Source organism: Dermacentor silvarum, chromosome 8 (genome assembly GCF_013339745.2).
Source record: "Dermacentor silvarum isolate Dsil-2018 chromosome 8, BIME_Dsil_1.4, whole genome shotgun sequence".
NCBI lineage: Eukaryota > Metazoa > Arthropoda > Arachnida > Ixodida > Ixodidae > Dermacentor > Dermacentor silvarum.
Genome location: NC_051161.1, coordinates 142,308,158 through 142,334,860, shown reverse-complemented (window position 1 = coordinate 142,334,860; position 26,703 = coordinate 142,308,158). Strand labels below are relative to the sequence as shown.

Sequence of the window (26,703 nt, the reverse complement as noted above, 5' to 3'; positions counted from 1 at the left end):
TATGTGTTATCTAATCTGATCTTCATGGCACCGAATATTTAAAAGCTTATCATGTGAAATAAATAAAAATAACTGCTTGCTGGGCTAATTAGGCTCAACCTTGAAGCTTCATTACTGCTCACAGCACGAAGTTTACTGTGGGGAGGACTGTGACAAAGTCCCGTTCCACCCGCACCTCAACTATCCCACTCCTCCCTAGGTACATTGCCCAAGGTAAACAACGTTCAACGGCAAAAGTTCGAGCGTTAGGCCTAGAGTTGTTCTTGCAAAAAGTACGACGATGATGCGTGTTTTGGGAGACAAATTGGTACTAGCGACTAAAAAGCAGTTTCAGTCTGAGATATCAGATACTCAGATAGCAGAAACTTACTTTTGGCACGTGAAAAAGACGATTTCCTGTCACAGAAAGCTGCACGCGCCCGAGACGTCCACCATTACAGCCAGGCTGCCGGTATGTTAGCGCCATCTAGTGACTATTTCGCGAGTGCCCCAGAAATAACTGTAGGAGAGATACACGAGTTGTCCCATTCCTCCAACTGTCCCAAACCTCCCGACTCTCCCCTATTTGGGTGTCAGAAAATAAACGGGCATCATTCGTTGGGTTAAGGCTGGTTGGATTTCTTCTTCGTCGGCCCGTACACTCTTAAAAATAAACTTAGTAAATAGGTAGTAAATGCACGTTTTTACTAGGTAACTGTGTATTTTACTACCTTCTCACTTGTTCTGTACTAGCCAGCGGTTAGTAAAGCTAGTAAGTGTTGCCTTTACTAGCCAGAAATGCCTTCTTAGTAGTTTTTACTAAGTAACTACTAAGCAACTACTAACTCGTCTGGCCCTGGCCTATTATGCTGTGATTGTAACAGTCTTATGCAAAATTGAGATAAACTGTAGTGTTGTTGATTATGTTGGACTAACAGTCATATGCGTCGTCGATCAAACATATGTACAGACAGTAGGCTTTAGACATTTGTGCACAAAGCTTTGATTAGTTAGCCAAATACATAGGCGCTCACCGGTGCCACATGTGCTCCCTCAAACTAGACCTATAAATACTTGTGAAGCTGCTCTTTCAGTGAGTGTTGCCTAGCACCTTGGCTGTTCTGTATGTGTGTCATTGCTTGTCGTTGCTTGTTGGAGATATATAGTACATTCTTGGTAAACATTACGTATATGTATGTTATACCATCTGTAATGAAGAAGAGCACACGGACAAGGCCAGCCAGATCGACTGTTCAATGCCTGCAGTGCAACCAGTAGGCCAGCCGGATCGCCAGTGCTTAGCACGAGTGGGAGCCGTTCGTGCAACCAGCTGTTCCTGCTCTGCGTCACCTGCCTTTTCGATTACGAACAGACGCTACCATCTGATGTTCAGTTCAGATGGTAGCGATGGTGGTAGATGGTAGTTCAGTTCCGTCTTCCCTTTACAATTGGTGGAGGTGCTGGGTACTTAGGAACATTTACACCCTCGAACTCCGGTCTCGGACTCTGCCTTCCGTCATGCCTGACTCTCCCCAGCCGACGTCGCCGCCACCCTCCGTTGCCTGCTCTGGCGCTCTCCCGCTCCACCATCCCGCGGTTTTCAGCGGTACGGATGAGCAAGACGTCAATGACTGGTTGTCTACCTACGGACGGGTGAGCTTGCACAATCGTTGGGACGATACCGCCAAGTTAAATGCCGTCATCTTCTACCTTGCGGAAGTGGCTCACCTGTGGTTTAAAAATCACGAAGCCGACTTTCGGTCCTGGTCCGCGTTCAAGACCAGTTTCGCTGAAGTGTTCGGTCGCCCCGCCGTCCACAAGTTGCGCGCCGAGCAGCGGTTACGAGAGCGAGCGCAACAACCCGGTGAAACATTCACCTGTTATATCGAAGAGGTTCTCGACCTATGCAAACGTGTGGATGCTTCTATGCCCGAAAATGACAAATTGAAACACATTTTGAAGGGCATCGCCGATGACATCTTCCAAATGTTGATCGCCAAGAGTCCGCGTACCGTAGCAGAGCTCATATACTTGTGCCAAAGCTACGACGAGTTGAGGAGGCAGCGCGATTTGACCATGCGCCCTTCAGTGGCTGACGAGACCCTCTCTTCCGTGACAGTATTCTCTGATCCCTTCCCCTGCTCACACAAATCCAAGCTTTCGTGCGGGAGGAAGTTGCACGACAGCTTTCTCTACTACCCTTCGCTGAGCTACCCCAACAGCAGCCGCTACCGCTAACACCTGCTGGCAAACGATGGATTATTGTAGCGGTTGATCACCTTACAGGCTATGCCGAAACCGCCGCTCTACCTGCAGCAACCGCCAGTGACGTTGCATCCTTTCTGCTCCATCGTTTCATTCTACGTCATGGCCCGCCTCGGGAACTGCTGAGCGATAGAGGCCGCGTGTTTTTGTCGCAGGTGGTTGAAGCTCTGCTTGCTCAATGCCGCATAGTTCACCGGACCACTACGGCGTACCATCCTCAAACTAACGGGCTACCGGAGCGTTTCAATCGAACCCTTGGTGATATGCTCCCCATGTACGTTTCATCTCAGCATACAAACTGGGACATCATCCTCCCATTTGTCACGTACGCATACAATACGGCTACCCAAAGTACTACGGGATTTTCCTCGTACTTCCTCTTCTACGGTCGCGATCCTTCCCATACCATCGATACGGTTTTGCCTTATACACCAGACGCGTCAGAGTGTGCTCCCGTATCAGCCGTCGCCCGATACGCCGAGGAATGCCGTCAATTAGCCCGTCATTTCACCTCCGACGGCCAACAACGACAAAAAGACAACCGCGATGGCGACGCTACGAATCCGAACTTCACTCCCGGCACACTTGTCTTGTTATCCGTGCCTTATACCACGCCTGGACTTTCGACAAAACTTCTCTCGAAGTATGATGAACCATACCGCATCGTCGAACGCACCTCTCCGGTCAACTATGTCATAGAGCCGCTTACACCGACATCCGACAAGCGCCGCCGTGGACGGGATATTGTCCACGTTCACCGCCTGAAACCATTCTATGAACCGCTCGTCTCCACGTCGTAAGTCGCCAGGATGGCTCCGCTTTTGCACCGGGGGTAATTGTAATGAAGAAGAAGACCACACGGACAAGGCCAGCCAGATCGACTGTTCAATGCCTGCAGTGCAACCAGTAGGCCAGCCGGATCGCCAGTGCTTAGCACGAGTGGGAGCCGTTCGTGCAACCAGCTGTTCCTGCTCTGCGTCACCTGCCTTTTCGATTACGAACAGACGCTACCATCTGAACTGTTCAGTACACCCCTTTACACATCAAATATTGCCTTAATATATAACGATAGAACGCGGTTCTTTTTTATGTATATTTATTATTTTACTTTCTTATGCTTTTACAATACCATCGACTTCATATGACAATGCAAGCGGCATTTATAAATCGAATAGGCCTCATTGTATTGTTTGTAATTATATTTCAGTTGCGTTAGTAACTGCACTACCGAGGTAGTATTTAGTTAGTACTAAGTTAATGGTTTTTTCTAGCTTCAGCGGGTAGTGAAAAGTACTAACCGTCATTTTACTACCTGCACTTACTAAGAAGGTAGTGCTTTTTGGGACTAGTAACGTGTTAGTATTTACTTAGTGAATATGACGACTTTTTTTAAGAGTGTAGGCCGCTACACCACATTGGCGACGAGGATGGGATGGTTCAATTTTTTTCCTGAAGGTGTTATCTCCCCTATAGCGCCGCCGTCCACGTCACGAGTTTTTCCGGCGTCGCTCCACCGCCACAGTTCCTGCCTGCGCAGGGCCGCCCACCGGTTCCGTGGCCGCAACGGTTTCGCATGTTTGAGATATTTCTTCTGGAATCCGGAGCAGCTGACTTTCCGCCCGAGCGACACAAAGCCCTCCTGTTACACAGCCTGGGAATTGAAGGTCAGCGTATTTTCTTCGCTCTGCCATCCCACGTCTCCGAACCCGCCCCGCCGGTTTCCACCGCGACAACTTCTGATGAGGCCAAACAGTCGCCCACTGCCCCATCGTCATACGACCAAGCCGTCGCTACGTTAACGCAGCATTTTGCCTCGACAAGTAATGTCGTCGTGGAACGCCATCGCTTCCTCCGCCGCACCCAGCAACCAGGCGAGTCCATACAAGAGTACGTCGGTGCCTTACGAGAGCTTGTTGCTTCGTGTTCTTTCGTCGCCCTTGACGACTCCCTCCGCGACCAGATCTTAGAAGGCATCACGTCACAAAACGTTCGTGAACGGCTGCTTCTAGAAGGTTCATCGCTTCCCTTTTCGCGCGCCGTGCTTCTGGCACAGCAGCTGGAGCAGGCTGCTCAGCAAGTTCGCGAGCTTGCTCCCGGGCAGGTTCTGCAGGTAACTTCACGAGACGTTCGGCGTTCAGGGGATACAACGCGGCCGCGCTTGTCTCCCCGTCGGTCTACTTCCCGTGGGCGCTCCCGCGACTCGAACAAGGCTCCACCGCACTGTTTTTGTTGCGGTTCCCGCCCACCGTGTCTCGTCATCCTCCTAGCTGTCCAGCACAAGGTCAGCGCTGTTTTCACTGCGGTCGCCTTGGGCACTTCCGCCCAGTTTGTAACAAGCGACAGCGTCAGTCCACCGTTGCCGTCCATAAAGTCGACTGCCAGTACTCGTCCGATGATGCTGAAAGGTTAAGCGTTCTTACCGTGGTCGGTCCTGCACGAGCCGGCATTTTCGTTGACGTTTTCGTCGCCGGCAAGTCCTTGAAGTTTCTTGTCGACTCTGGATCGTCTGTTTCCATCCTGGAAGAGAACCATTTCCAGCGGTATTTTGTTGACGAGTCACTTCTTTCCGCTCTGCGAGTGAAGCTTCTCGATTATTCAAAGCGCTACATTCACGTACATGGTTGCTTGTTCACGGAAGCCACGTTCAAGGGACGCACGGCGTACCTCTTGTTCTACTTTGTGCCGAATGGCACATCCATTCTCGGAATTCATGCAATCAAGGCTTTGGACCTGCACATTGAAGAGTCGTCTCTGCATTGCTTCGAGACATCGACCATGCCAGCGACAGTCGAAGCGCCGAGCTCTCACGCCAGCGCCAAGTTTCACCTCCAAACCCTCTTCCGAAGACCTTATTTAGTGATTTCGGCTTCCTCTTCGCACCAGGCCTTGGTCTCGCCAAGGGTTTCGTTCATCGAATCAAGATCCGACTCGCGGTACCTCCTGTGGCATCGAAAATTCGGCGCCTCCCTCTGACACTCCGACCTCAAGTTTCGGAAGAGCTCCATTGGTTGGAAGAACTGGATGTCACCGAGCGCATTAATGCCTCGGAATGGGTGTCCCCCGTCGTCGTGGTAAGGAATAAGGACGGTGGCATTCGACTCTGTGTTGACCTCAGGGGACCTAACAAAGCAGTCATCGCCGACAGCTTTCCGCTTCCTCACACTGAAGAGCTCCTGAACAGCCTCGTCGGTGCCACTATCTTCTCCAAGCTGGATCTTGCATCCGCCTACCACCAGGTTCTGCTACATCCCGGGAGCCGAGACTTGACTGCATTCGTGACTCATGACGGACTGTTCCGTTTCAAGCGGGTATGCTTTGGTCTGGCGTCTGCCCCCGCAGCCTTTCAGCAGTTGATGTCACAGATTCTCAAAGGGTGCTCCGGCGTTCTATTCTACATTGACGATACCATTGTATTCGGCAAGACCGAACAAGAGCACCTAACGAACTTGGCCGCTGTTCTCCACCGCATCAAGTCAGTTGGACTCAAGTTCAATCACAAGTGCAACTTTTGCGTCGAAGAATTCTCTTTCTTGGGTCACCGTGTCACTTCCCAGGACATCTCACCGCTGCCAGAGAAAGTGGATCCTATCGAGGACACTCCCGCCCCCACTGATGCCGCTGGTTTGCGATCATTTCTCGGCCTAGTCGAGTACTACGCGAAGTTTGTTCCCTGCCTTGCTGGAGTCGTGGATCCGATGCGCGCACTGCTCCGCAAGAATCAACCCTTCATCTGGAGTGATGCCGTCGACGCTAGTTTTCGGAAGGTCAGGTTCCTGTTGTCATCCAGCAAAGTACTTCAGATGTTTCATCCCACTCTTCCGGTCATTGTCTCCACGGATGCTTCTGACTGCGGCCTTGGCGCCGTTGTCCAACAAATGGATGGATACCAGCTACGCACAGTCGCCTTCGCATCTCTCATACTCTCCCCAACAGAGAGGAAGTATGCAGTTGCTGAACTAGAAGCACTCGCATGTGTCTGCGCCTGCGAGCGTTGGCACACATACCTCTGGGGACGGCGCTTCACACTTCGTACGGACCACCAAGCCTTGGTCTCCCTTCAGTCGTCTCAAGGCTCAGGAAGACGCCCCCTTCGCATCGCACGCTGGTCAGACGTCTTCTGCGCTACAATCATGTGGTGGAATACCGCAAGGGGTCAGAGGATCAAGTCGCGGATGCACTGTTCCGTCTTCCAGTGTCTGTTTCGCAGGAAGATGCTTGGTTCAATGAAGAGGTCGTGTCTCTCATTGCTTCACTTTGTCTCATTAAAGAACAGTTCCAGCAGTTCCTGCGTGAAGATGCAACCTTGAAGCAAGTCAAGGCTTACGTCGCATCATCATGGCCTCCCCAAAAGTCCATCCCGAGTGAACTTCAGCCATTCTTCACCGTGCGCGAAGAACTGTCTGTGGTTGATGACCTGCTTTTGCGTGGAGAACGGCTCGTAGTTCCTCCTTCCCTTACCCCACAGGTCATTTCCACCGCGCACGAAGCCCACCCTGGGACAGTTCGCACCAAGGCGCGACTACGAGAGCGTTTTTGGTGGCCTGGCATGGACAAGCAAGTGGAAATTGCCATCCACAACTGCACAGTCTGCCAGGCTGCAGACAAGAGTGCCAAGGCTGCAGTAACTCCGCTGCAACCTGTGCCCCTGCCAGAGCGTCCATGGCAGAAGGTCGCCATCGACATTGTCGGTCCCATGGAAAGAGCGCCGCACGATTGCAGGTTCGCTATCACCCTCGTAGACTACTTCTAAAAGCGGCCTGAAGTACAGTTTTTCAGCGAGGTGTCGACGCGCACAGTGACGACCTTTCTGCTCTCAGCATTTTCTCGAGAGGGCTACCCCGACGAGACTGTGTGCGGCAACGGCCCTCAGTTTTGTCCCCGAGAATTCAACCAGTTCCTGAAGGATCGTGCTATTCGCATCTCGCACTCTTCGGTGTACTACCCCGAGACGAATTGACTTGTAGAACGATTCAGCCGTGTTTTCAAGAACTTCGTGCAGACAGCTTTGCTGGAACATTGGTCAACATTGCTGGAACAGTGGTCAGCTTTGCTGACCACTTCGCCCAGCGGTCATCGAATACCTTGGAATCTACCGGTGCACACCACATGCGACCACGGGAGTCGCCGCAGCTTTGTTGCTGCATAGAAGGCTGCCGAGAACACGTCTGGACACCCGTCGCCTTCCTTCTTCAAGGACCCAACTACCGAGCTCCGTCAACTGCGTCATCGGGTGAAGCATAAGCAACAGAGCAGCAAGAAGCGGAAAGATGTTCGTCGAGCCGCAAAGAAGATCAACATCGCAGATGGTGATTCCGTCCGGGTGAGGAAGCCCTCCGTCACCTTCAAGGGAGAATACTCGTTTGGCAGTCCCCGCAAAGTGCTGGGATAGCGCGGACAGTCCTCTTTCCGCCTCGATGATGCAGGACCTGGAATGCATCCAAGCTTGCCAAAGTCCCTTCGGGTCCCCGTACTCTGCTTTCAGAGGAGACCTGGAACACACCGAGGTTCCCGTCCCCAGGGAACCCTGAGCTACCAGCTGCTCCTGAGGCATTTCAAGCGGCGGCTGCGTCTCTGCCTGCTCCTGTGGCCCCCCGTGCTGCTCTCGACCCTGTAGACACGCCTGAGCCACAAGCAAGTGCGCCTCTTCCTGCTGATGTCGCTACTACCAACCTGGGCCCCCCCTGAACCGCAACCGGGTCTAGCTCCTGTTCTCGTCCAACCGCCACGGGCAAGACAACCTCCGAAACGTTACGGCGACTATGTGTGACAACTCTATTAATTTTTGTTTTTCTCGTATAGCCTATCTTTTAAACATTTTGTACAGATAATTTTTGGGGGAGGGAATGGAGTTTTCAAGTGTTTCATATAGAATTGTAGTTGCTGTGGTTGACCGGTCAGTTTCTTTTTATTGCCCTATGTTTCTGTTATGAGAGCGAGTTGTTAATGCACAAAGTACCGTGTAGTACTAACCCACTAACAACTTACTAAAACATTGAAAGGTTAAGGGGGGGGGGGGGGGATATGTTGTGTCGTTGGTTTTGGTTTCGGTTTCCTGTCTGAAAACACCGTGAACGTCTGTGGTGCTGTTGTTCCTATGTATATATTTGGGTGTCAGAAAATAAACGGGCATCATTCGTTGGGTTACCGCTGGTTGGATTTCTTCTTCATCGGCCCGTAGGCCGCGACACCACAAGTGCCCATATAATTGCTATCGCAATAAAATGGAGAAAGCGGGTAGGCCAAGGTCTGCTTAAATACCGAAAGGGCAGCAGTTGTACTTAGATGCAGTGTTTGTACTTACGCCAGTACTAGTGCTCGGCATGCCAGCGTGAAAACCGGAACTGGTCTGAAAGAAGAAAAGGAAAGAAATTATTTGTACGCGACAGTTTGTGTCGAGTAAAACATCGCAAAAATTAAATGTGAAAAAAATAAACAAAGGACCAATTTTTTTAATTTTAAAAAAGCCTTTCTTTGATTCTTCATAAAAAATAACCTTATTTTGTTTATGCTAAAAAGCAGATCTTTTTTTCACACAGTTTGTTCCTATATGGTATGTACAGGACGAATGTTGTCATCAATACTGGGGAGAAATGATTTTCGTTCATTTTTTTTGTTAGTATCCTCAATTAACTCTTCTGTGCAGCCTCACCACCCATGCATGTAAATGTAGGAACTTCGATTTCATACGCACGAGCCAATTAGTCTTAAATTTTTCAAAATGCTATAGTTGCTCTCTGGGCCTACCATCATACCTGCATGCCACTCAGAGCATGGCTACATATACTGGTAGAGCTGGTACTTGGATGTGTCTTGTCGCCAGCTGTTTCTTGCCACTGTTACAACCACATCCCAGCATTTCAATCTTTCGTATTTCTTGAAAGCTGCAGTCATGAGGGCAGTAAAAGTAACTGCCACAAGAGTGTAAATTACGTGGCATTTTTTGTAATATGAAAGGAAAAGCCACCAGCAGGAACATTTAGTGAAACTACATAAAAAGTTAGAAATAAAAACTTGATGAAAACAGAACAGTTACAGGTCACTAATATTGCTATACTTTTCGGGTTTGTTCCAGGAGCGGACAACGCGCGGCAAACCCCCCTGATCAGCCGCCGGAAGACAGCGACAGAGGCTTATGCTTGCGCCACTCGCGGCAGCAGCTCGCATCCCCATAAGTGAAGGCAACTTTGTACTTTTGTCTTAAAAAGCAGGCAGTAAACTGTGGCAAATGTTACACTGAACACGTGGACTCCAACCATGCGATCCTTCTGCAAATTTTCGGTAAGAACAGTGCAGCGGTGAGCGCTAAGAGTGGAACGCGATAGCATTCAAAGATCCCTGACTTCTTCTCACGCTTCCCGACAACTGCAGCTTATGTAACCGTAATGTTTACCGGGAAACGCTCGCAGCGAACGCAATTGCACGAAGACGACCTTCTTGGTAGAAACGTGGCCTCTTGTGTGGGCCGATCCCCGAGGTAGTGCACAGCCACGCCATAAAAATTACACCATTTCCAGCTTTATGCGACTGTTTCGCACTATCATTATTTCAGTCTGGGAAAATTTAACATAAAAGGTATGCACTGTCGGCGTTTTGTTACATGACATTTGTTTGTGGGCTATGATTCTCAATATTCCAAGCAATAACTTTTTCAAGAATGCAAGACAAGGTATGAGCAATTTTAGTGATATAATGGTGTGGCAATATAACCCGCATATACCGCATGTAATATGTCAAGGCGTACGGCATATACATATACCTAAATATATCCGGAAATTTTATTTAATGGACAACGGCGCCGACGCCGACACCGGATTTTCTGCGACACGGGGCCCTTAACGCTATCGCGTTAATGTGCACCACCCTGTATGTTGTGGAAAGCACACATGGTGTCAAAGGCGTAGAAAGACAAGAATAATATGGGAACGACAACGAATATCTACCAGGACGTTGCAAATAAATGCAAACAGAAAGCGAACGAAATTAAATTTCTAATAGGAAGTTTTCGAGTTTGCGTATACGCAAAGTTAGGGGACGCAAACCGCCGGGCTGACAAAAGAGCCCCAAAGGAGTGCAAAAGAACGCACGCCGGGCGTGGCGCTTTATTTGTAGCACGCAAATGACCCTTTGTACCCATACCCGTTCGCGTACGCAAAACTTAAAACTCCCCAATAAAGTCGAAAGGAGAACTGTACGTGCAGGGACCCGCATATATCGCTTAAAATGTTCGAAAAACGTTTTTGTGGTTACCGCTGCACTGCTCATGCTCAAATTTCGCAGAAAGATAGCACGTTGAAGTCTATACCTCGTTCAGTGTAGCACTTGGCACAGTTAATATAGTGACCCGTAAAAGATCGAGGGATTCTGGGATGCACCGTCTGCTCGCTGTTTCCGGTTCGAGGAAGCGCAGCCAACGCGACCGCTTCGCCATTGAAGCCTATTGATGCGCTTGCATTCCGGCTTTGTCACACACGAAGATTACCCGGTTGCAGGCGCCTAGCAAAACCGTGGTCGGCTGTTCAGCCGTTGGCTGCCCAAATTCAAGCGTTATATAAAGGTAAACTCATGTAACTACTGCCTTGCAGCATCCCTTGCTGAGTCAGCTGTGCACAAGCATCACAGGCGTGGCTGCCACTTCCAAAACTGAGCCATTCGTGAACAAAAAGAAAATTAACGTACAGTGCCACTTATCAGGCGGCGATGAGCTGTGTAAGGGCCTACACGGAATGATTCCCCAAGATATTTCTTTCTCTGTCATTGACTCAAACAACAATAACTATTACAGTACTCGCATGCATATATATAGGTATTATGAAACATGGTTTTACGACGCAAATTTAAACGGGTCACAGCGAGATACATATATAATACTCGTAACCAATTAGCCCACCTTAGTTCCTTGAACACAGATGGAGGTAATGCGCAGCCGTAATATGTCGGCGATACGGCCATTTCCCCATCTTGTGGATCAGCCTGAACTTCCTGATCCACAAGCCTGAAGCAGCTTGTGGATCAGCCCACACGAGTAACAGCTACTTCTAGCACACTTCCTGGCCCTTTTTTTTTTCAGAAAAAATTATTGACTTAAGCTATGATATGTCGTATTTCCCTGGAATATCAGATCACGACATTGTCTTTTTTACTGGCCATATGCGGGTCTTGCGATCTAAAAGCGAAAAAGTAATTAAAACGTTTCCCGACTTTAATTGTGCTCAAGACGAGAGTATACTTGACCTTCTGGAACAAGACTTCGAAATTTTTGAGCATAAGCATGCTTCCGGAAGTTCGACAATAGATGACTTGTGGATCCATTTCCGGAATACTGTGAATAAATGCATTAGCAAATATGTTCCCACTAGACAAACAGAAAAAAACGCAACCGTCAGAATCCTTGGATCTCGCGTGAGATAATACAATTAAAACGCCGTGTCAAACGCCTATCACGCACGGCCACTAACCGAGGTGCGATTTCACTGCAGCTGCTGCGCGAGGAATTGCGCACAAAAATAAAGCTGTCAAAGTTCAACTTTTTTAATGTCAAAATGCACAACTTTCAAATCAACGACCCGAAAAAGTTCTGGTTGCGTACCTTACGAGGAAAAACGATACTATTAGCAAATTGAAACTTGACGACGCAATCACGAATGATAGCAACCGTATAGCCAATGCATTCAATCACTACTTTTCATCTGTGTTTCTTAGCGCCACAACTCAGCCTACATCTTTTCAGAAAACGAGTTTTGCTATCCCGGATTTAGACATAAACGAAAGGGGCATTTTTTCGGCTCTACTTGAATTAGACACCAAGAAAGCTATTGGTCCGGATGGCATACCAAACGTATTTCTGCGTAGATATGCTGAATGGTGTGCGAAGTATCTGCATATAATTTTCAAAGAAAGCTTAAGGAAAGCGGAAATACCTTTGGAATGGAAAACAGCGAAAGTGGTGCCAATTTATAAATCGGGTGACAAACTCAAAGTAATCAACTATAGACCGGTCTCACTGCTGTGCAGTTGCAGGAAAGTCTTAGAGCACTTCGTTTTCAATCACCTTTCTTCCTTCTTAGAGGACAACAACTTTTTTTTCAAGCACTCAGCATGGGTTTCGGCGCGGCTTACCAACTACGACACAACTCATTCACACCACAAATGATCTAATGGTAATACTAGACAAGGGTGGACAAGTTGATATGATTTTCCTTGACTTTGAGAAAGCTTTCGACCGCGTGTCGCACGCCCATTTAATCTTCAAGGTTCGATGCATTCTAGACAACCATCAAATTGTACAGTGGCTCGACACGTACCTTACACAGCGCAAGCAATTTGTTCATATAGGCAACTCGAACTCAGAATTAGTATCCGTTCTCTCAGGCGTTCCCCAGGGATCGGTGCTCGGGCCACTACTTTTCTTAATTTATATCAACGATTTACAAATTAACTCTCCAGTGCGCTGTCGTTTATTTGCCGACGATTGTGTTGTGTATATGCAAATTGAGTCAGAAGAAGACCAAGAAATACTAAACAACTTCCTTACTGCAATTAACAACTGGTGCTTAATCTGGCAAATGCGACTAAACGTTTCCAAATGTGTTCAGATGAGAGTTACACGCAAAAAGTGTGCGCTCGTCCGAACCTATAGCATCAACGATGTTCCACTAATTGCGGTAGACCAATTTAAATATTTAGGATTATACATAAACTCTACGCTAACCTGGAACAGTCATGTGGAATACGTAGTTTCATTGGCTTTGAAGAAACTTTACATGCTAAGGAATCGTCTAACACATTACACTTCCAAAACTAAGCCTGTGGCATACACGACATTAGTTAGACCGTTATTGGAATACGCAGACGTCGTTTGGGATCCGCACACCAAAGCTGATATAAATTGCATTGAACGTGTCCAGAAAAAAGCGCTAAGATTCATCTTCAACGCTTATGGCAGGCATGTTTCGGTTACTAACCTTAGGCAATTAAGCGGTCTTCCTACTTTAGAATCACGCAGGAAACTACACCGACTGCAAATGCTCTTTAATATTGCAAATGGTAGAACAAAGATGGAATTCATCAGTTACATGCAGTATAATAGCGCGAGGCCAACGAGATGGAAACACAGCAAAACGATGCCACGAGTGAAAACAAACGCTTATCGTTTTTCCTTCTTTCCTCGAACCATAGCCGAATGAAACGCGCTTCCATGTGACGTAGTTGGTTCATCATCAGCCGATGCCTTCACATCTGCCATACAACCTTACTTGTAATATTTATTGACAGTGATCATGATTGTAGTATTTCTTTTTTTTCCCTTGCATAGAGCCTGCATCGTAAGCAAGCCAATATTTCCCACTCCCTAGACACTTCTGTTACCTATCCAGATTGCTTGCGTTTGCGGAAAGGTTCCGTAAATTTAACGCTGCACCGATATATCAGTTTTTGAACAGCCATTGTTTGTTTACCTTTCCCGTATGTTTGCTTTAGATGATTTCAATTAACATCCGGAGTCTTGTTTGTTATCTTCATCCTGAAATATCTCTTCCGCGTAATGGCTTATGCCTACAGATAAACGTTGTGGTGTTTTTCTTTCAGCGCTATTGTGCCGCGGTATTGTCGCTGAAAAGGGGGAAGGGGAGGAAAAAAAAAACTACCATTTCGTGAGAGTACGAGTTAAGTGCAGTAATAAAGATTCTGTACTTTTTTTCTTTTCTTTCTTGTGCTCGCCTCTAGTTGTCATTTAGCCATAGATGCTTTTTGAGTATTTTCATACAATACTATTGTTGTTATCAATCTTGTTGACTTGAATGATTCTTGTGCATATTTATTCTTTATGAAATCAATGTACCCACTCCTGCCATGGCTTCCAAAAGGCAGCCGGCAGTATCTGACAAATAAATAAATAAAATAAATCTTGTTGACAAAAAAATCGAAAACATTTAACTACGTACCACTTGAAATGAATCACGAGTTTCGACCAAGAAATGCCGTTGATAGCGCACAGTTTTCAAACATTTTCGGCACTTTATTTTCTAATTACGCTAGCTGCGCCGTTATACTGACGATATCGGTTGCATCGACGATCACAGGGCAGTATTTGCCAGGCTACTATAGCCATCGCCTCAGCACCCGATTTTCTAAGTAATGCTTCTATACGCTTGATAAATTATCGGATAAAGGTAGCTTTTTTCATTTGTCTGACTGACCCACAGGCAGAGCAGTCAGTGACGATGCGTCCAAGCAGCGTAGAGCTAAACCTGGCAAAAACAAAAAAAAAAAAGGCTGCCGAAATGAAAACCAGAGTTGGTTTATGAATGAAAGCGTATCCGTACATTTCATGGCTCGCCATCGTCGCTCCCAGAGTGAACTGAAACTTAGAAATCAGCTGCAAGGATGGTACGACATTGCTGGTCGACAAAGCGGACGGAGAGCTTCACACGACTGACAGGTGAAACCGCGTAGAAAAACACGTGCGCCGGGCATGCCGCCGCGTCATCCGTCTAACCGAAAGCTGCTAGCAGACGGCGCGCCCCACAATTCCCTGCGATTGCTAGTTTTACGGGTCACCTATTGCCTGGTTCTTTAAAAACATACAAAATTGCCGTGGTTTATGGGGATGGAAGCTGCTGCCGCGACGACGAAATTATAAACTGGTGTCGCCGCCGTCTGGTAGCTGCAGAAAGCAGCCATTCAGGGAGGGTTGCCGCGCGTTCCTGAACAGCGGGCAACACGCGGCATCCCTCCTTGAACGGCTGCTTTCGGCAGTTGCCGGGAGGCGGCGACACAAGTTTATACTTGCGCTGTCGCGGCAGCAGCTCGCATCCCCATAAATGAAAGCCCTCTTGCATTTCAGAACGCAGCTCTTAGGCGCCTGTTCCTGTGGCGAGCGTCGGCGTCGTGCCACGTAACCGAGCGAACGAGCACAGCGAAAGATGAGGGTGAACGCGGAGCGCAGCGGGCGATGAAAGGCGAGAGCGAAGAGAGCGTGAGGAGGAAAGCGAAGGAGGAGGGTATGGCAAAAGCGTGAGAAGAAAAGTGTAGTGCCGTGCAAGATAGACGATGGCTACGAGATGGCGCCTAAGTAGCGCGCGTCGTTAGGGTGCCTCGATTCGTTCGCTCGCCTCTGCTCCGTTCGCCCCCGGGGGCGCGCGCATCGAGGCACTCTTAGGGTGCCTCGATGCCAGCGCCGCCGTTCAGGGTGGTGCCAACCTTTGACCGGCCCCGCGCCGCCGCTTTCTCGCTGCGACGCCATATTGTGTCACAGCGAGCCGTTGCGATTGCTTGGTGCCGGTGCTGAGTTCGAGGCACAGTGCGCGCGGATGCTTCGCGCACGCTTCTACTTGCTAGACAGTGTTCAGCCGCATGACTGACAAGCTATCAAGTGCATCGTGTCGACATGACAGGCTGTTGTGTTCCCAAGTGCGCCGGATCGACGCGTAAAGGACTGCGTTGTTTTCGCTTCCCCCGGGACCCAGAGCGACGGAAGAGATGGGAAGCCCAAGTAAAGCGCGATCACTGGAAGGCAACGGATAACTCCTGCATTTGCGAGGTAAGTGTCAAGAATGTTTAGACTACCGCACCGTGTTTTTCATTTAAATAAGAAAGTATTCTCTGATCCTCGCTCACGTACCTACGTTCGCTCACGAACGTAAGCACTGCACCGATGCTGTCTGAGCATATGGTTTGCGAGCGCGCGTCGCAATGGCTTTTTTCGTTTTGATGGGCGCAGTCTGTACCCTTATTTTAAGGACTGACGAAGATGCTTAGCCGCGAAATAGTCTTACATTAGCTACGAATCGTCACGTAAGCCACCTATTTTCCTTTTTCACGGGAAGCACACATCGTGTGTGTCTCTTGTTCCTTTTTTTTTTTTTCTTTTTTCGGTACTGGTTATTTGGGACTAAAGAACGCAGTGCTTCGTCTGGGGAGAGCGGCTGTTGTGTACGTGGTAAGCGAAGCATTGTGATTTTCTCTATTCTCAGCAGATATCTTGCGGATCTCAGGTTGTTACGTTATATAGCTGATTTTTTAGACGAATATATTTGTAGCGTGGTGCTCGTAAGCCTATGATCATTTGTGCTCATTACCGATCGTAGTGGGTACTGTGACGGTTTTTAAATGCCTGTGCACGGTATGCCCAGGTGTAGTAGAGTTAAGGGGCATCATGGGACCAAAATGTTTCGGCGCTTTCTGTCATGGTGTCTGTTGTAGCCTGTGCATTTCTTCGAAACGTGTGAAGCGAGGTAATACAGCATTGCTTCTGCTAAAATTTATTTTTAAGCACTGTAATGGGTTCTCTGTATTTACAAGGCAACTTTTCATATTAATAATCACTTTTGTTGTTTTACTTGTACTTAGAAACACTTTGAAGAGGACCAGTACGAGGGAAATCGACAGGATGGGCGCCGTCTGTTAAAGTCAACAGCCCTACATCATCATGGACTATATTTTCGAAGTGAAAAACATTGCTAATCTGTATTTGACTGTCTTAGTTTCATTTACGGTTTTTGTACGTGATATATGTATGCAGTGTTGTTTATTTTTTCAATGTAGTTATCAGTGTTCTAATGGTTGTTTATGAAATGTTCTGTACTCGCCATCGATGTGTTTGGCTGATGCGACGTATTCGATGGTAGCTGATGTATGTATTCTGGCTGGATATCTTGATTAATATTGCCCGCGGTTGCGTTTTCTTGTTTGCATTCTTGTTTTCGATTTATATTGTGTGTAATAAGGTTGATGTACTCACTTGAACCCCCCCCCCCCCCATGTAATGAATAAATAAAAAAAAAAACTCTCACTATCCGGAATTGTGTGTCGAGCCTATCTTGCGAATTAATTTTTTTATCTCGTCTTTCAACATAACCTTCAGGCGCCACACAGTACATATAATTTTTCATGTACATATCTCTTTCATGATTGATTGTACTAGACATTATAAGTAAATGTATTTTGTGCATCGTTTGATTTCTTGTGTGTACTACGCAAGATTGACACAGACAAGTTACGTTACATTTTTCTCTACAGCACTAACTAAACCTTATTTTCACATCGCAGTTATTTTTACACCAGCTTAATCCTGTCAGCACAGTTTTGTGGGCACAAAAAAGCTAAATTGCGCGTAGATATCGTCAAATAATTGCAACGAACTCGAAGAGCACGCGCAACGCAAGGGAAACTAACCGCCGTGCGCGAGTGGCTGGCTACGGTAAAGGAGGCGTGACGTGTAAACCAAAATACAACAGCGAAAAAGAAAAACTTCCACACACAGGGGGTCGCAAACCTTATATACCAAGCATCGAAGCGCAAAAAAAAAAAAATAGTGCGTATTTTAAACATACACGCGGCATATTAAATGTGATTGAATTAGGCAACTTGGGGCATGTTCCCGGCGCCATACATTTACGTCTTCGACCTTCGACGAGTTAATGGCTATTGGTTATAAAGATATGCAGATGGGACACCGATAAAAAAATCCTCATCAAGGCAAAGCACTTGGAAGCGCGCCGCGAGTAACACTTTATTAACGCAAGCGTAGCTGAGTCTCAGCTCGTGTGACATAATATGGCGGCGCCAGCGGGGTTGTCTCCACCCTGTACGGCGGCGCTGGGCATCGAGGCACCCTAGGCACTCTACGTGCTCTACGCGTCGTCTGTTTACCAAAGCACTGCATGAGCAGAGGTCTGTCTGCGGCGCAGCTGCTGTGAATCGCGCCCACGTGTCAGCCACATGCTGCCTCTCGCGATCTCTCGATTAGCAAGGCGGTCGCGCCACAATTAGCTCGGCTTGGAACGTGCCGCAAAAGACAGACTGTCCGCGCCAGGCAATATATCGCGAAATAAAAACACGTACACGCTAAAATTTCACATTGGGAGTATCGTAATCATCGGTTAATTTTTGTTCTTTCTTAAAAACCGAGCAATTAACCATGCTAAATGTTACACTGAACGACGTAGACTCCAAAATGCCATATTTCTGCGAAATTTGGACAATAACAGTGCAGCGGTAAGCGCAAAATCATTTTTCGAACATGTTAAGCGACATATGCATTTCCCTGCACATAGGCATGCCACAGCCGCAGTGACATCAATTCAATTCAATTTATTTTGCGAGAGATGCATACAAAAACGGGTGACAAAAGCATCTGGGCCCTTAGCAATTTGCTAGTTCGGGCCCATGCAATAAGTACACAAAATCAAAGCACCCAGGCGCCAGTAATAAAACATGAATATAATGTTTGAACTTTTACATGCATAAAAGATGGGTTACATGAAAATAATAAAATAAAATGAAAGATAGATTACATGAAAATAACAGTCAACAGAAATAATCATAATCATATAAGTGACCAATAAATAAAAAATCAAACCGGATCGGTGTTCTCCCTTTTTTTTTTTTCAACATAAGGGCATAAGGGATAAAGGGCATAACCTGTAGTTCGTGAAACAGTGGTGCAGTATGGTCTCTGCAGTTTGAAAAGGTTAAAATGTGCAGGGCACGTTTTTGCAAAGTGATGAGTGGTGCTAGATACGAAGAATACGTATATCCCCATGATTCTACACAGTACGTATGTAAGATGACAATGAAAAATTGCAAAGTATAACATTCTCAGTGTACTTAGAGGAAAGTGCTGACGTGCCTGATTGAGCACAAAGCATGGATGTGTTAGTTTCTTGCTGACGTTACTGATATGCTCCTTAAAGTGCAATGGCTTAGGAATCTAGCGTGATGCCAAGGTATCGGCATGCGTCCACATGGTCATTCCAGTGACATCTTACCGGAGGTCTTCGACCGTAGCTGGTTCTAGCACCATTCTGGATCCCTTCGTCTCGCGTAAGGCCCTGAAAACGAATGGAACAAACAAAAAATTAAATATAGGTAACATTATGAGCTGCTGTGAACGTGACTGCGTCGAACTTACGTCAATGTCTAAAGAAGGATCGAACTCGTTGTAGCCTGAATATAGGTCATCGTCGTCCGACGGCACCAAATGCACTCTTTCCATGGTAACAGCCATCTCTGTGTCGGTTAATTCGCGCCTACTGCAGAAATGATGACCGAGACCGCAGAACGCTCAGAAATGCGCGACAATCCTGAGGAACGTCTGCTGCATGTGTTGTTGCTTGGCGTTGCCTAGCGACGCTGCCTAGCCTCCTTGCTTAGCGACGGCCAAGTAGAAACTCGATGGCGTGTGAGTACCAGAGATGTAAACGGTAGAGTTGTTTCGAACTTCATAATAAGGCGACGAAGTTCTAAATGTGTCAAATATCAAGGTCTGTGGTTGTCGAAGGTAGATGACGTCATCACAGCCATACTACGCAATTGTTTTTTTTTTTTCAGGCCGCATCAATCCGATTCAATCCAGATAGGCATGGCTTTGGCTTTTTGTTGCAGTCTGCAATGAATGCCATGTGGTTGCATAGACTCAGATCAACGAGCAGCTTATCTTGCTCGTTTTAGGTATTTATCATGGGAAACCGGCTGGCGGCCTTCGTTAGCAAGCCCATCAGGGATTTTAATATCGAAAACCGCGTAGACAAGGTTATCACCGTCGGAAAACCCAAGGCGGCGCCTCGCCATCCGAGCGACGCCAAGCACGAACCGGAGACGGCGCTTACCGGTAGGAACCTATTTCACCGTGATGATGGTCGCGTTACGCTACCCTTGTGTTTCTAGGCCGCAGATCCAGGAAGGAGAGCTTAATTTAGTTAAGTCGTCGTGGCTTTCTTGAGTCCTGACTGCTTTTTTGTGACGTTGACCTTCAAATGAACTACGAGCTTTGCGCGAATTTATGCATTTCGCACGGTGTATATCGCTTTCTCGCTGCCATTGAATGAATGAGCGTGACTAAACGAAAGACACTTTTCCGTCACTTGGAATTAGTTCTGCACAGTGACCTGCACTTCTACACCAACGTATTTTTAAAGCCATAATTTTAGAGCTTACGGCTGCATTGTTCTCAATCAAGCTCCGCAGAAAAATTGCATGTTTTGGACTGCATTCTTCGCCGAACACATGGCATAATATTTTTGCCTGTTTCTTTCATGAAAATGTGCTTTTGTTCGAAGGGGGCGGGTAAATATTAAAAGAGAAGCGCGATCACGCTGCGAAAATCGAGCAAGAACGAAGCAGTGGTACGCGTAATTTTTTTTTTTAAGTTTGTCTGCATGTCGCATAATGTGTCCTTGTTTTGATTCCCACAGACGCGAGCAAGGTGCTAGAAAAACGGGAGGACCTTTTGGAGCGTTTGAAAAGCGTGAAGGTGGTCTCGTCAGATCGGGACTCGCAGGTATGATTCCTTTTGCCGGTCATTCCTTCTCACAGTGACATGTTTGCTCGGAAGTGTCATCGTGCTACAAATAGCCTTGCTAAAAAGATCGTTCATCGTCTGCCGATTATGTGTCCACTGCAAAACGAAGTCCTCTTCTAGCGATCTCCAATGTGCGCCAGCTGATTTCCGCCAGCTGACTTCATCCCATGCAAGCAAATTTCGTAATTTCACCGCACCGTCTATAAGTTCTCGGCTGACCTACACTGTATTCCCCTTTCTTCGACACACATTAGCAACAGTAATGCTAATAGCCCTTGAGCCTGGCGTTGGTCATAATTTTTATGTTATCGTCAGCAACGGTGTATTTACGCCCACTACAAGGGTCTCTTGTTGTAGCAATCTCGAATTACTAGGCGTTTCCAAATAACGAAATCTTCTGATCTAATTAAATAGAAAATTTGAAGAATGAAACCTTCCAATATTGAAACACCGCAAACGCAAATCACCAGATGTACACAAAGTGCTGTGACCATTGAAGGAGCAAAGTTTATGCTACACTACCACACGTCATTTTAAACGATGAAGTTGTGGCAAGTTTGACCGAGCAGTAAATTGCTTTGCACAAATCGTGAAAGTAAATTGCTAAACTGTCTACAGGCAAGGCATCTTTATTGAATGACTGGAAATTATTGATCAGTAGATAGCTACTCCATGCGTTTGCTCGGCAACGGGCACCTACATGCATCTGCTGTGCCTACCCTGTCGCAGAATCCTTCGGGACCACATGAATATGTGGTCCAAGAAGGATGTGCATGTGTGGTCCAAGAAAGACGCGTCTTTCTCCCTGTAAGTGTTGCTATCCCTTATATTCAAGCATAAATGAATATTGGACAACTTCGAACAGTGAATCATTGAACTGAATCGCAAATACTATTTAATTAGTATTAGAAGTTTCATGTAATAGCACATCCCTACAAATTACCTGTCTCACATCAGCCGACTATCTCGCGGCTGCAAATTTTTGAACCCAGCTGTCACTGCACCTCTCTCTTTGCTGACCTTGAGTGCATTTCCGTTTCCTTGGTGCTCATTCTGTTATTGTTATAGAATTCTTGTTAGCCGTCTTGAATAACTTTCCTTAGTTCACGTCTTTTACCTAAGGAAAACATTCAATCACTTCAGACTGGTAAACCATTTCTTCAAAACTATTTTTTGTTGAGTTCACTGTATAGGTTAATTATTAGTAGAGAAAATGACGTCAAAGCTACGTTTCTTTTCTTTTTTTTAATTTGCACCAATGCAAACAGAATGCCTATACGTCTAGGGTTGCAAATAGGGTGTAACTAGGGTTGCAACTGCCCTGTGTTTAGTGGGACATTCCCGACTTTTGAGTAAATGTCTAAAGTTTGTACTTGACTCATTTGGGACGGCCAAATGTCCCAACTTTTTCTTCTTTCCACTGAATAACTGTCAACAAGATTTCCCTTTTATAAAGCCTTAAAGCTTGGTTGCACATTGTTCTCTTTTGTCATCTTTTCATTGTCGTAAAAGCAGTATTGCTTTTTGTTAAGGTGCTAGTTCTTTTGTAGACTCTAACCATGCACAGTAGCTCTATCTGCACTGGTAGCCATGTTAGCCAGGCAACTACTGCACTTTTCTTGTTATAAATCGCGATATGGTAGAACTAGAAAAAATTTTAGAACTTTGTTGTAAATACAGATGGGCGGCTCCTGACACTGACAGGGTTAACCCCCACCTCCGTCCTAACTTCATCCGCTGGAGAGTTAGCAACCCTAGGTTTAATGTCATAAATTTAAATTTCGCATTTGTGCTGTTGTGGTGTAATAAGTTCTTGAAACTTGTTAAGTTCAGTCTTTGCCTCCTCTAGAGTACAATGTACAGAGATCAACACACTTCTCCAGAATGCGCGAACCATGTTCTCAGGACTGCACTGGCAAATGTGAAAGTGACATGTGGCACGAAAGTGGCTGTATGTGAGGTTGCCTGACTACATTTACAGTTTTCATTGATTTCTCGCGAGCTGCTGATCGGCTTAAGGTTTAGTGGCTTCTTTGGCCCTCAGAAGTGCGTTCTAGACAAGTGTGTTGACCTCTGTATTCAATCTTTACCAATAAGAAGTTAACTGGACCCAACCAGATGCAGTCAAAATTCATGACATCATGGCAAGCTAGTGCGGGAACTTACAAGGCGGCAGCGCCGTGAGTCTTTTGTTCTTGCATCTTTTCTGAATTACGGAGCCTTTTCTCATGATACGAGTGGTCTTTTGGATTTGTAGAGTGGTAATTAACTAATACAGCCGTAATTCTTTTTCACTTTGTCGTCCCTTTAACCTCAGCTAGTTTGGGTTCTAGATTGGTGTTCATGCTTTTAGCATCGCAAGGTACAGAAACTGCCACAGACGAGGCTGGACAAGTGCCTCGTCCCTTGTGTCACTTTTGCCATTTGTGGTTCTGAGAACATGAACATCGACTGGCGCTGTTCTATGGCGATAAATTTTAGGGATACTTTCACTTTCGTGGGATTTTGCATGATCAGTGCCAGATACATCAGCATGTATGGGCGACGGCATTTTTGGCACACTTTCAGGAAAGCTGTCACCCATAGAGATCAGTGCATCTGGCGCTGGTCAAGGAAAATCTCTCGAAAGTGAAAGTATCCTTAGCAGTGATCTCCCGGGAATATTGGCTCTGCCTTGTCACAATCTTCACCCATATTCGTTCTCTTTCTGTTATGTTTTATTTCTTCTTCTCTGGTCAGGTGCAACAAAGTGCGCCACCCGGGTCGGGTCGGCCACTGCCGCAGAGCCGAGCAGTGCCGCAGCAGCACAAGTACGGCTTCTTCGAGCCGAGCGTGGTTCCACGGGGACGACTGACGCTGCGTCAGGCTACGCAGCTGCTGGCCGACGTGAAGAATGACCCGGACACATTCACTCCCGTGGCTTTGGCTGCGCAGTACAGCCTCGACGAAAAGGATGTGCACAATGTGCTGCGCTACTTCAGCGTCTTCCGCATGCACTCAGTGCAGCCTGCCAAGCTCGGCGACCTGACCGCCATCGACACCATGAAAGACGCGCTACTTCCGACTAAGCAAGACCCAGCGGACAGCAAGGATGAGGAGAAGATTGTGAAAGAAAGTGAACAGACAGTTGGTGCACAAGACAGTAGGACACCTGGCACTAAGAAGTGATAGGTGGAGCTGAAACAGAAGTTGAATGTAGGACATGGTGAATGTGTGTGCATACGAATGGTGTGGCAAGGGGAGGCGCGAGTGGAACGTGCAGAATGTGAACAATGCAACAACTGTAGAATCGGCAGGCCAGGCTTGTGAAATGTGAACATCCAAGACCGGCACAAGAACTAACAGAACCGCTAAGGTGACGAGCAGTGCAAATTGAATGATAATGAAAGAATGCTTCTAAGCTGGAAGATGTATCGAGGGTCCTGTCTCCGCATCTGTGCACTGGAAATGTTGTAGATAGCTAGAACTTGGTAACTATTGTCAACCATTGTAGTTGATGGTAGCCAGCAGATGTGGCCCACTAAGTCCAGCGCTACAAAGAATAGCGAAATCTTCTGATCTGGCAACTGGCTGGCCTCAAGAACGTGTTTGTACTCTTTGTTCTTGACAGGCACATCTGCAGCTGTCAAACATTCTGTGGCACCACGCAGCAAAGTTACGAGCGGGTAAATGCACTTCAAGAAACATAAACCATCGAAGGGACGAGACAGACATAGCGCATACTTTCAACTGGTTCATCTGCATGTGCAAAAAGTGCACCTGCACTGCCCAATTTGATAGCTGTACTGTGCTAGCTTGCAGTTGCAATCAATGGGCAAGGCTTATTATCCAAAGATGATATTGGAATAAAAAGGACGATGGGGGGGGGTATCAAGGTAGCATCCATGACATTCATATAAAGGAGCTTTGCTTTTTGGATGCCACATGATTCAGTCATATTGTATGTGCATACATATTTGATGACAGCGTTCCAAATAAACCAGTTGAAAGTATGTGATACGAGTGTATTATCCTTTTTTTCTCCCGTGTCTGTCAACAGCATTTACATGCTCGTAATGCTCAACCAACGTACCCAACTAGCTGTATTGATTACCAAAGTTGTTTGGCCATTTGAGTAAGGGCTAGTGCCCTTCATGCTGTCAACATGAGCCAAACCTTAGCGGTGACAATGTTAGGCAGTACTTTGTACTACTAGTATATACCAAGTGTGAATACTCTTCATGCTGACTTCTAGGCTTGTAAAAAAAAAAAGCTCGTAGCACTCTTGCATATCACTTGTACACTAACTGGAACTGGGTAAGAGCACAAGAAAAACAGGTGACCACATTGAAGTATATTAAATGGGGCAAACAAACAATATCAGCTCCCCTACAAAAGCCGCATTTACAGTGAAATAAAATTGCACCCACTGGTCATTTATGTGTCAATAGGGTGTGAATCTGGGGACTACAATCAACCTCTCTATATGGCTTTCGTAGATTATGAAAAGGCATTTGATCCAGCAGAGATACCAACAGTCACAGAGGCATTGCGTAATCAAGGTGTACCAGAGGCATACGTAAGTATCTTGGCAAATATCTACAAAGATTCCACCATAGGTCGGCAGTTTGCGAGAATACTCACACTCACTTACCGTAATTTTTTCCAGGCCCCGCACTCACTCACGTTCACTCACCTCCACTCAAACTCGCAGCACTCGCTTCCACTCGCACTCACTGGCGCTCACTCGCACTCGCCTCCACTCACACTCACAGACACTCACCTGCACTCAACACTCACTGGCACTCACTTCCACTCACACTCACTGGCGCTCACTCGCACTCGCCTCCACTCACACTCGCAGACACTCACCTGCACTCCTCACTGGCACTCACTTCCACTCACACTCACTGGCGCTCACTCGCCTCCACTCACACTCACAGGCACTCACACTCACTGGCGCTCACTCGCACTCGCCTCCACTCACACTCACAGACACTCACCTGCACTCACACTCACTGGCACTCACTTCCACTCACACTCACTGGCACTCTCACACTTACCCCTTTGAAATGAGTGCGAGTGTGAGTGAGTGCACTCATGAGTCACTGTGCCGATCTATACCGCTCGCAATTCGTGTATATTAATAACGAAGCTTCCAATTTAGCACCTGTTGCATTGGGAGTGCGCCAAGGCAGTGTTTTGGACCCAGTTTTATTTTTAATATACATAAGAGATTTGCCTTCCAGATTACATGGTAACATCCGTCTATTCGCTGACTATTGTATTTCGTACCGCGAAATTAATCACAGTGATAATCACCATATACAAAATTCTGCCTTTTCTTGGTGTCAGGAGTGGCAGATGACTCTAAATGCTCAAAAATCTGTAACGCTAACAGTAAGAAAGAAACGGACATCTGAGTTTACTTACATTATTAATGACATGCCTCTCACTTGTGCATTTCAGCGTAAATATTTAGGTGTAACTTTAAGATACGCTCTCTGATGGGAAAGCCATGTTTACAAAATAACCTTAAGTGGAAATCAATGTACATGCTGAGCACTGAAGCGATTCTTCTTTCTGAGAAGACACCTTCGTCTTGCGCCCCCAGATAAAATTTTCTGGCCTACAAAATGCTTGTTTGAACAGTGCTGGAGCATGCCAATATTTTTTGGTTTCCGTACACAAAGGAACTCATTGCAAGAATGGAAGGGGTGCAGAGGAAGTTAATAAGGTTCCGTTTTAATAAGTACAACTTAACAGATTCATTGACTGAATTATTAAACAGAGTTGGTTTATTAACACTGCAAAGTAGAGAAAAACTAGCACGACTAAAGTTTTCGTTTCAATTTATTCATGGTGACATAAACATTGACGTCAGCCCCAACAGCCCCTCTCTCTGTCGATCTCTCTGTCATTGACATAAGACGTGTGCATGCTTGCCGCCCATGCTCGCTAAGCTCCCCTTCGGTCGGATTGAGCCAAGAGAGCGGGAAATAGAGGGAGAGATTGACTGTCCGTATACTTAGTCAACCACTTAAAGCCAAAACAAACACAAAAGAGAGAACAAAGCGGTATCTATCACTGCCTCTTTGCTTTTTCTCTATGTATGCGAGCGTGCGTGTCTGTTACTCTGTGCTAACTTGGCTAGTCCCTCTTCCGCTCTGCCTGTTTATATA

At 46.6% G+C, this 26,703-nt stretch overlaps 2 protein-coding genes across 5 annotated transcripts in view; one reads left to right on the top strand and one right to left on the bottom strand.

Annotated features, from left to right (window-relative positions):
* The window catches only part of LOC119462460 (intraflagellar transport protein 88 homolog), a 66,893-nt gene extending 47,644 nt beyond the window's left edge, over positions 1–19,249 (bottom strand). The window contains exons 1-3 of the mRNA XM_049672989.1: positions 19,154–19,249; positions 19,011–19,073; positions 8,546–8,590 (exon numbers count right to left, since the gene is read on the bottom strand). Of these exons, the coding sequence (XP_049528946.1) occupies positions 8,546–8,590; positions 19,011–19,073; positions 19,154–19,249 (204 nt within the window). The remainder of the gene's footprint in view (positions 1–8,545; positions 8,591–19,010; positions 19,074–19,153) is intronic.
* Positions 19,250–19,601: 352 nt separating this feature from the next.
* Positions 19,602–26,703, top strand: part of LOC119461742 (NADH dehydrogenase [ubiquinone] 1 alpha subcomplex assembly factor 4) — a 158,528-nt gene continuing 151,426 nt past the window's right edge. Inside the window, exons 1-3 of one of the 4 annotated variants that reach the window (XR_007468270.1) lie at positions 19,602–19,852; positions 20,436–20,521; positions 23,282–24,409. Coding sequence is in view for 1 of the 4 variants with exons in the window: in XM_037723118.2 (XP_037579046.1) it covers positions 19,702–19,852; positions 20,436–20,521; positions 23,282–23,710 (666 nt within the window). In the remaining 3 variants the exon portion in view is untranslated. Of the gene's footprint in view, positions 19,853–20,435; positions 20,522–23,281; positions 24,956–26,703 lie in introns of those variants that run through there. The other 3 variants (XR_007468271.1, XR_007468269.1, XM_037723118.2) reach the window with 3 other exon arrangements.